This window comes from Sphaeramia orbicularis, chromosome 12, assembly GCF_902148855.1.
Source record: "Sphaeramia orbicularis chromosome 12, fSphaOr1.1, whole genome shotgun sequence".
In the NCBI taxonomy this organism is placed as follows: domain Eukaryota; kingdom Metazoa; phylum Chordata; class Actinopteri; order Kurtiformes; family Apogonidae; genus Sphaeramia; species Sphaeramia orbicularis.
This window is the reverse complement of record NC_043968.1, coordinates 47,820,293-47,830,819: the sequence shown is the minus strand read 5'-3', so window position 1 is coordinate 47,830,819 and position 10,527 is coordinate 47,820,293. Positions and strand designations below refer to the sequence as shown.

The 10,527-nt window shown below is 42.4% G+C and overlaps 1 protein-coding gene across 2 annotated transcripts; it reads right to left on the bottom strand.

The window, feature by feature from the left end:
• Positions 1–634: 634 nt before the first annotated feature.
• nefma (neurofilament medium chain a) lies at positions 635–5,277 on the bottom strand. 2 transcript variants are annotated; one of them, XM_030149703.1, is made up of 4 exons: positions 4,057–5,277; positions 3,056–3,180; positions 1,887–2,846; positions 635–1,856 (listed from the first exon to the last, which is right to left on the bottom strand). In XM_030149703.1, the coding sequence occupies exons 1-4, from the start codon at positions 5,107–5,109 to the stop codon at positions 1,397–1,399; spliced, it is 2,598 nt and encodes an 865-aa protein (XP_030005563.1). In that variant the 5' UTR covers positions 5,110–5,277; the 3' UTR covers positions 635–1,396. The 2 variants fall into 2 exon arrangements, with proteins under 2 accessions (XP_030005563.1, XP_030005562.1); XM_030149702.1 differs by having other exon boundaries at positions 635–2,846.
• Between the last annotated feature and the right edge of the window lie 5,250 nt (positions 5,278–10,527).

Genomic DNA, 10,527 nt, shown 5'->3' with positions numbered 1-10,527 from the left:
CTCTCTGAAAGTACATTTTAAACACAATGTGACAGATTAGTGTTGCTAAATGTGCCACGTTTTTACTTTTAAATTCATTTTTGCTTCAGTTGGAACATAAGGGATTATCCAAAACAAGGAGCTGCTTTATATTGAAATAAATGTTGGAATGGCAATCAATTAAAGATCGCTCTCTGACAGGACATTACTGTGTTTTGACCCTTTAATATTTAGTTAGCATTACCTTAAGTGAGTATACTATTACAAATGAGCATTAAAGTGTTAAAACCTGTGCACGTAGGGATGTAAGATTTTTATGTAAAAGATTCATAATTGTACATTTTTCACTACAAGCCTCTACTTCTGACTTATACTCTTTTTATATATTTATTTACAGCCTCTAAAGATGGTTGTGATGGGGTCGTAATATCTGTAAAACACAACATGATAGAATGACACAGTCTAAAACAACAGAAGACAACAGAAGAATATTTTACTTCATTATGACATTTATTGAGCAAATGCTGCTGGGAAATCGTTCATGATGAGTAAAGTCATGGGATTGCAAACAGTAGCACCTCATTTATTTCTGTATTTAAATTCAAGTCCATCCTATGCATACAAGAATGCATGTATCTGCGCATTTACAGTTAAGTTTTTTTCAGTTGCACTCAGGTAAACATAACAGACACTGATAGAAAGCATGTTTAAGGCTAGTAGTTTTCAGGTTCATTAAGCTTTAACTGCTTCAGGTACTGGATGTATATGATCATGTGTTCATCGTATCACTACCCTGGTCTTTCTTCACTGTGTTTTGTGTACTTGTTGTTTGTTTCTTTTTGGCTCAGTTGATATCTTCACATGTCATTTAAGGCTTCTTCAGCAGAACATGTGACCCTCCCACCTGGCGTCCCCCACTCCCCTTTACTGAAAGTCAAAAAACCTCTAATAATATATCGCTCACTCTCCCACCCACAGTGCATTTATTCCTTTTACATATTTACTCTTTTTACAGTGTAGTTCTACCGTACATACACATAAGAGAGGACATGAATCCCCTCCCCTGAGCTAGCATGCAGAAACCCCCCTCCCTCCCCCCATTGAGCTCACCCATGAACTGCAGAAAGAAAGAAAAAATAGAAGAAAATGTCTCAGTCGCTTGCTCCTGGCCGCATCTGCAGCGAAGCCCATTTAAAGCTTTCACTCAACATGCATTTTTGAAGTTTTTAGCATTTAGGTTTTGGCTTCTCTCTATGATTGGTTTCATATGTTTGAGAGTGGTTATCTTTAATACATCGCTCTAGCTGTATGATTTTCTTTGTTATGTTAGTTCTGGGGTTGATTGCTTGTCTTCGTGTCCTCTTCTCTGGTCCCTCCATCCTTCCTCCTCTTCCTCCTCCTCCTTGTCTTCGTCCACTCACTCGGCCTCGGTCACCTGCTTGACGGCCTGGGTGGAGTGCTTCTCCGTCTTCTTGGTGGAGACCAGCTTCTCCTGCTGCACCTCCTCCACTTCCTTCACCGTCTCCGTCACAGTGGTAACTGATTTGGTGACATGCTTGGATCCATCTTCTCCAGTAGTGATTGTCTCCACAGTTTTGGTGATCACCACTTTCTGGCTGCCGTCTTCCTTCACCGGGCTCTCGTCGACACCGTTGGCGATCACGTCACCCTCGTCTTTTTTGTCTTTCTCATCCGGGCTGCTCTTGTCTATGTCGCCGTTCATTGCGACATCTTTCTTTTCTACCTTCTTGTCTTCTGTTTTCTCTGATTTCTCTTCCTTTGGAGGTTTAGCGCTCTCCTTCTTAGGGGACTCAGCTTTGGGGGAACTCGGCTTTGGAGACCCAGATTTGGGGGAGCCTTCCTTGGGAGATTCAGATTTAGGAGATGCAGGCTTTGGGGATTCAGATTTGGGAGACTCAGGCTTAGGTGATTCAGACTTAGGAGAGCCAGCCTTTGGGGATTCTGACTTCTTGGCAGCCTCTTCCTTCTTAGCCTCAGGTTTAGCAGCTTCTGATTTCACAGCCTCTGTCTTAGCTGCAGCTTTTTCAGATTTTTCCTCTGCTTTTTCATCTTTTCCCTTCTTCTCATCTTTTTCATTATCTTCCTTTTTGCCTTTGTCTACATCCTCTTTCTCCTCTTTCTCATCTCCACTTTTGGATCCCTTGTCACTACCTGCATCTTCATCCTTTTCATCACCCTCCTCTTCAGCACCACCCTCCTCTGCCTCCTCCTCTCCTCCACTGCCCTCTTTGTCTCCTGCTTTTTCTTTGGCAGGAGAGGTTTTAGACTCTGGAGCTTTGGAGCACAAGACTGTTTCCTCAACTTCCTCCTCATCACCTCCCTCCTCACCTTCTCCCTCTTCGCCTCCCTCTTCATCATCCCCCTTTTCTCCCTCCTCTTCTCCTTCTCCCTCACCCTCCTCTTCCTTCTCTTCCTCCTCTCCACCCTCTCCTTCTCCCTCTTCTTCCTCATCACCTTCTTTTCCATCCTCCTCTTCTTCCTCTTTACTGGGAGCACTAGAGCTAACTTTGGCTTCAGTGGCGCTTACAGCTTCTTCCTCCTCCTCACCTTCATCCTGACCTTCACCCTCTGCTTCCTCTGCTTCCTCTCCTTCTCCTCCCTCCTCACCCTCCTCTCCCTCTTCCCCTCCCTCTTCTTGAGTGGAAGACAGCTCTTGTGCTATCTCTGCTAGATCCTCATCAATGTCAGCCTTGTCATCTTCTACCCTTGTCTCCTCAATGATTTCCTCCACAAACTTGTGCTGCACTTTAAGCTTTGGAGCATCTTTAGGCTTGGAAATTTTGGAGGAGACAGCATGGCGATAAGGGAAAGTGCTGAAGTGTGTCTCTTCTCCCTCTAGGAGTTTCCTGGAGATGAGAAATTTAGAAATTATTTATCTCAGACTGTTTCAGAAAAAGACCTAATGGGAGTCAAAAAGGTAGTAATAAAGATGCTTGAAAATGTTGTATGTACTTTTGGTTAACAATGCAATATGAACTGTCTTCTCTAAACATTTTCTAAACATAAATAAATACATAAATACTTGACTATTGCAGCTGCATAGTTCATAGTTCACCTATATGCAGCAATTTCAATATCCAAGGCCATCTTGACATTGAGCAGGTCCTGGTACTCGCGCAGGTGACGGGCCATCTCCCACTTGGTGCTTTTGAGTTCATTGTCCAGCTGGTGAATTGTCTCCTGTGGGTACACAAAGCAGGCACAGTCCATGGTTTGGTAAGTATTCAAGAAATGTTTTCAAGTCCAGTTTCACAGTTACATGTTTTTCAGAATCACTGAACAGCCTCGGGCTGTGAAGTAATTGTGTTTGTGTTCCACATTTCTGCTGAATTTGTTGTGGTATGCAATCAGTTATAGAAACGGATTTTAATGATTGACATCAGTGTCATAAAATGCAACACTTTTCAGCAAATGTTTAGTCTCCTTACAAATTTAAACTTGTGAAAAACTCTCTATGAAAGAGGTTTTTTTCTAATAGATTCTGACACAATACAGTATTCTGAAAATGTTGAATGCCTTTCAAGGGCAGCCTCCACAGTTGTTCAGTATACCCCCACCCACTCCCCAAACTCTGAGTGGTGTGATGCAAGGACAGAGCCAATGAAGGCATCGACCCATGCCTCTGACTCAGCAGAGAGAGAGAGAGAGAGAGAGAGACTACTGCAGTGTCTTCCATTAACTATTTCCTGACACTTGTGTCATTCTACCGTGTAAAACTCGGTGCTGATTACTGGTGAGCGCAATGACGCGCACACACCAACCATTACGCAGCAAAAAATGTTTCCACAGAAGTTCTTCACCAAAAGGCAAATGTATGTTACAAGCAGTAAGACACTTTCTATTCCGTCATTAAAATGAAATACAATAAAATGATTTTTTTTTTAAAAACCCTGCGTCGTTTAACTAATGAAGTTATTATTCTGATTTTAACTGCTGTGTGTAAACACATACATTTCACACACACACAAACATGGGATAAAAAACAAACCAAGTAATAAACTCGTGTCCAGTTAGTGTAGTTTTTGTGTCCAGATGCGGCTGTTTGAGCAGACTTACCTGCAGACTGGCCAGGTCGCTGTTGTGGCGGTCCTCAATGTCGTTGAGCTGCCTCTCCAGTGAGTCTCTGGTCCCGCGGACGGACTCCAGCTCCACCGTCTTGGACTGCAGCTGCCGGCGGTAGTCGGCTATCTCATCACGGGCGGACTTAATGGCATCCTTATTCTGCTCCGCAGCCTCCGTGAGCTTGGCGTAGCGGCACATGAACCAGTTCTCCACTTGCTGGAGGTTCTGGTTGGAGTGGCCTTCCAGCTCACAGCGGATCTCCCGCAGAGCCTCGGTGATGTCCGCCTTCTGCAGGTCTTTCCTCTCCACGGTGACCTGAGATGCCTGGATCTGAGCGATCAGGTCGCTAACCTCTTCTTCGTGGTTGTTGCGGATAAAGGCGATCTCATCCTGCAGAGACTGAACTTTCTTATCCAACTCAGACTTTACCAACTCTGAGTCGCTCATGTCCTTCTTCAGGACACGGATTATTGCCTCGGTTTCCTCCCGGATGCGGGCTTCTTCGTCGAAACGGTCCCTGAGCCGCTGGATGTCCTCCTCGATGTGGTCGGTGTCGAGCTGAATTTGCGCCTTGTCATGGTGGATCTGCTCCAGCATAGAGCGCAGCTCCTGCAGCTCCTGGTCGTACAGGTCTCCCAGCTGGGAGCGGGACACCTGTTTCTGCCGCAGTGCCTGGATCTCCGCCTCGATCTGCTTGTTCTGCTGCTCCAGGTAGTGCACCTTGTCAATGTAAACAGCAAACCGGTCATTGAGCCCTTGAAGTTGCTCCTTCTCATTAGATCTCTTGTAGTCTCCGTTCAGGAGGGGGGGGTTATAATCAACGCTGTCGGCGGAGCTGAGCACCGTGGAGCTGTATGCCCGGGACACCGGCATGTTCACGCTCCTCTTGTAAGATGCGGTCATGGTGGAACCGGGACTGGCCCGGGACCAGGACTGGGAGCGAAATCCGCTGGATGGGGTGCCGCTGGAGCGGCTGTAGCCGTAGCTGGTCCTAGTATCCATAACTCTCCTGAAGGGGCTTCCTATCGTGTCCACCGGGTAACTCATCCGGTCAGACTACCGGCGGGGATGTGTGCGCAGGAATGAAGGGAACGGAGCAGGAGGTGGAGGCGACTGTGTAGGTGTGTGTGGGTGTGTGTGTGTTATGTGTGTGTGTGCAGGTGAGGGGTGTATGGCTCTCACAGCGACTGAGACCTCCTTCGTCTGCTCCTTATATATGTGAGGCTCTGTCGCTAACAAGGCAAGTCCGGCAGTTTTGTTTCGTCCATTGATGGAGGGAGGAGGGAGGGGAGGGCGCATCCCCCCCAGGCTGTCTGCGAATGGTCCGGGGTCCCGTTCCGTCTCCACCACGTGGGCAGAGGCAGCTCCGTGGGTGTCCGATTTAAATTCGCTTTAAAGATATGAAATTACGCAATGAAACCTTCCCTTAGACTAGGACAGACCTTCCTTATTATAATGTAATCCGAATACTTCACTAACTCGGTAAAACATGAAACAGCCGCCTGTGAATCGGTGTTGTAGTTTCAGGACCACGGACAGCGACCAGCAGCTCCGTGTTTGGTCCCACGGATGACACAGGTCCGTGGTCCCTCCATCTGTGATATCCACAGGACACTGAGGTTATTAGTATGAGACGGAACAACTACACAGCTGTGTGTATCTGCTGAATTTGGACGCAAAATGATGTGACGTGAGGAGTTTGTCACGTTTGTCCCGTTAACTTCAGTTTACAGCAGCTGACAGTGTCTGTGGGTAGTTTTCTCTTCAGGGATTATGGGGAGAAAACTGTGTGATGGGTGTGGTTTAACTGATGTCAGTGTGTGAGTATTGTCAGACAGTTCAGGCAGTGTGCAAAGAACTGGGTTTGAGTTCCAAAGCAAAAAATCCATTTATATAGTGAAAGGAAAGATGAAGCTTGTATACATACATATATATATATATATATATATATATATATATATATATATATATATATATATATATATATATATATATATATACCGAATTCCACCAAATTGTGCCAGAGAAAATGTGTTTGTCTTTGTGATCATACACTTGTAGTTCTACCAGACTGTGCAAAGGGAGATAATAAAATAAGGGTTTGACATCTATTTCAGGCTTATTTACTCCATTTAATTCAGTCATCAAGTCTAATGAGTCTGTCATCCAACTATCTAAATTTGGAAAACTGTTGTGTCTAGATATTGATATCATTTCATTTCATTCAGCTAACAGAGAATCTGTCAAATCTTAAGGGTTAAGGCTGACATGAGGAGACCTGAGGGAAGAATGCTTTTTTTTTTTTTTTTTTTTTTTTTAAAGGTTTTTTTTAACAGTTCTATAAGTCCAAACCACATGGGATTTTTCTCTGTTGAGATGTTTCCCCACAGAGACTGAAGTGTCAGTGTGGGCTGTCTATCTGGTCACTAGGCCTCATATTGATCTCCTATCAATCTAAATGCTTCACTCTAATCTGAGGTCATTCAGGTCAATAGGAAACGATTACCAATTTGGAGATGATGCACCAAAAAAAGCTGCATCAGCACTTTCTGAGTGGGCTCTATTTAATGTATTTAATTCTGTCAAAATCACCACCTCCACTCCTTTGCAGCTTAAGTGCTCCTGCAGGTCCATCTGATTGAATGCAGTGATTGATGGAGGGAGGGACATGTTGTAATTCTGCTGTGACTGTCCATTCTCCTCATGAAAAGTAAAGAAATAAATGTACTCAACTCAGTTTGTGAAAACAGAATTGATGCTGGTTGAAAATTTATTCCATTTAGAATTTTACATCCACCATTTAGTATCCGTCTACTTTCTTTGTCTTCCCCTTTGGTTTCCCAGTCAAGGAGAGCTAATGCATGAGGCATGACCACTTTTCGATTCTCCAGACAGAAATACAGTCAGAGAAAGACCTAGACCATAAGTGTCAAAAATGCGGCCTGGGGGCCCGCCAAAGGTTCCAATCCGGCCCGCAGGATGAATTTGCAAAATGCAAGTTCGGGCATCAAACTCAAAAATAATATCATAATAACCTATAAATAATGACAACACTATTTTTTTTTCTCTTTGATTTAGTGCAAAAAATGTTAAATTATGAAAATGTTTACATTAACAAACAATCCTGTAACAATAAAATGTGAATAATCTGAACAAATATGAACAACCTGAAATGTCTAAAGAAAATTAAGTGCAATTTTAACAATATTCTGCCTATTATTAAATGTTTTGTGTCTTTGTAGATCTGATCTGTAACGCATATGTATAAAAATTGATAAGTCGAGGCATAATATGGATAAAACTGTCCTTATATTTCTTAACAAATTTCATATTTTTTCATCTTATTCACATCCTTTTTGTTTGGATAGTTTGTAAAGGTAAATATTGGCATAATTGAAAGTTATTTTTTTGCACTAAAACAGTTTGGAGTTGTCATTATTTACTGGCTATCATGCTATTAGTTTACTGGTCACTTACTTCAGATTAAGTTAGTCTGAATGTGGCCCCCAGAAGAAAATGAGTTTGACACCCCTGACCTAGACTCAGACAAAGATGGTCACAATGGCTTTTCCTTGCATATGTGCGTACGTAGCTATTTTAAGTGCTAATATATAGTGTAAGTGGTTACACCCATGTCTCCAAGCCACACCCACATTCTTCCTTCCCACTGATGTTTCAGTGCCTTTGATCATTGTTCGTGATGCACTCTGTGCCAGCCCTCCTGCTGGCTGCAGATGCATATATTTCACTGTCGGCCTGTTTGCTCAGAACCTCGAGGTGCTTTTGGATGTCCTTCGAGGGTGGCAGCGGTGGTGTGATACACACACTGGTGCGAAGGTGTGTGGGCAGACCAAGTACAGGGGAGTCACTCCACATCAGTTTTGGACTCCAGCGCACTGCAGAAGGGTTGGAGTGTTTTCAAATGGCACTGCAGTAGAAAGAGGCTTTAGCAAGCAGATGAGCCCATCCCAGTCCGCCCCAGTCTGTCCCAGACTACCTGCAGGGACCAGTTCACAGAGTTAGAATACAGAAAAAAGGCAGTGAATGAGGTCAAGGCACAGGCATCTTTATACATAATGTAGTGCAGATACGTGTGGTTCCACTGTATGTGCTGATACACAGAATACAAGGTCAACATAACTGCTTATTCAGCTGATACACATATGTAAAAGTGTTGCAGTGTATATCATAATGCATTCTATGACAGACACAGACATGTTTTTTCCGTAAAAGAATTAATCGGCAAATTGTTATTAAAGTATGAACAATAAAAGAGGTCATTTGTGCAGTAAAACACTTCTTCTAAGAGTTTTTAGATTAATATTATGGCTATATTAATGTATATGTTGCATTTTGTTCATTTGAATTGTTTTATATACTGGTGGATAGTTTGATGTCATAGTAGAGCTTGGCAATAAAACATTAATGATGAACAATATAATATAATTTTACTCCGCAATAAATATCATTATTGACCATGTACATTTTTATTTTGTTATAAGGTTTATTTCATTTCAAATCATTAACTGAAGTGCAAAAGGGTTAGTATTTGGTTGTTGTACTTACTGCATCATACTGTGTTATTCTAGCATTATATCAAGTATAATATGCCAGTAAAAGTACTTAGTTCTATTGTACCACAGCTGGTATGCTTAACATAGCAGCCACTTAAACCTTGAATTTATTCATGAGGGGAAACAAAGAATGTCATGAGTCAGTGGGGACGAAGAAGGACACTGTGATAGAGAGGGAAGCAAACGAGGGGACCTTGATTAAGATTTACTCTGATGATGCTCAGTCCACCACTGCACAAAACAACCTCACATACAGTTTGTATATAGGCTACTCTGTGTGCATGTGGGTGTGTGAGGCCAAGATTAGAATCTGAATGCAGGTATTTTAGCTGTAAACACACATTGAGTTCAGCAAGTGATTTTTGTTCCTAAATGTGTCCTCACTGCATGTTTTGGTGAGTTTACTATAGAAGACGCTCAGTCAGTACAATAGTATTTGCAGGATCTTCTTGATAAATAGACACAGACAAAAAAAATATACACAAAATCAACCCAATCTGCACATTAAAGACTAAACAGGGCACTTCAGTTGTAGGTATTAAGTTTTCAGATATGCAAAATCTGTTGCTCATATTATAGTCATTGTTTTCATCCTTTATTCCGCTGTGTGTGATAAAAGGCAGTCTATAAAAAAAAGTTGATGAGGACAGTTTTGGGTTGATGCAGGTGTTGAGACAAAATGACTTGACACACCCACAGCCATAAATACTGAGCCACTCAGGACAGCGAAGGCTATACTTAGACCTCTTAATCTCCGGTTGTCACACTTTAATTTCTTTGTCCTTTACGGTCTTCTTCTCTCTCTGTCTTTGTATGATTTCTGCATCTTGTTTCCAGGCACGTTTCCATCTGTTCCCAGCTCTCCTCTGACTGGGATATTACATCCTCCTTTCCTCCGTCTGCTTCCTTCTTCCTCCCCGTCTCTCCCTCCATCAGACTGTCTGGCTTGCACTTTCCTGTTTCTTACAAAGGTTGTCTACGCTTGTTCACTGCGATAACATTATTGGTTTTCCACCCTCGACAATGTTAGCATCCACCTGCTACAGCTGCCATCATGTACCTTTAGTTAAACAGAAGGGACGTTATGAGGCTTCTTTCATAGATTAGAGTATAAACACACTGTGGAAAAACACCCAATGTCCTCACACGACCCAAGACAGTATAAATTTCCAGTCCGTCCATTAAACCGGTGGTGCAGTAAAGGCTGACATCAAGATCGAGCCGGCATTCAATTCTCAACCTTCAGAGGTATAGAGTGTAATTAGTTCTTCAGTAAGACTTTTTTTCTCCTTCAAATTATGACATAAATAAGTCTGTTAAGGTTTTAACCCCTCACTGTTTTCTTAACAAGGTTTAGTGGCATTTAAATTTTCATATATTACAATAAATAAAACAGATTTTGCTTCATCATATCTTTTCACTCATTGTGCATCTGTGTGTGTGTGTGTGTGTGTGTGTGTGTGTGTGTGTGTGTGTGTGTGTGTGTGTGTGTGTGTGTGTGTGTGTGTTCGTGCGTGTGTGCAAACCCACAGTGTTAACATTTAGATTATTGCTGGTTCAGCTGCTGTTTGGGGGTTGGTTGTATATTGATTAAAATTTTTCCCCAAAGGTTTTCACAGCTTTGCTGATCCATATGTTGACTAAGAAAATCTATATGTAGTCTGTATTTTGAGTTGGGGAAAAATAGCTTATGACTCTGAATCTGCAGAGTAAAGCCTCTGTAATTAACCTATGATTATGTAAATGTCATCATTTGAGCATATGCCACATGATTAGTGATAGAATTCCTGGCTGAAATGCAGGACAAATAAAGATCCTGCTGATTGACATACAAACACTGTGGCCCATAAAGGTGGAATTATAATGTTTTCAGATTCATTCCTCTTTTTTC

What these genes read in the sequence shown, in the direction of transcription:
- nefma (XM_030149702.1), bottom strand. Translation starts at nt 5,109, where the DNA reads ATGAGTTACCCGGTGGACACGATAGGAAGCCCCTTCAGGAGAGTTATG. An exon ending in GCGACCTGGCCAGTCTGCAG is followed by an intron (nt 3,181 to 4,056) that starts GTAAGTCTGCTC and finishes GTGTACCCACAG; the next exon opens with GAGACAATTCACCAGCTGGA. An exon ending in ATTGAAATTGCTGCATATAG is followed by an intron (nt 2,847 to 3,055) that starts GTGAACTATGAA and finishes TCTCATCTCCAG; the next exon opens with GAAACTCCTAGAGGGAGAAG.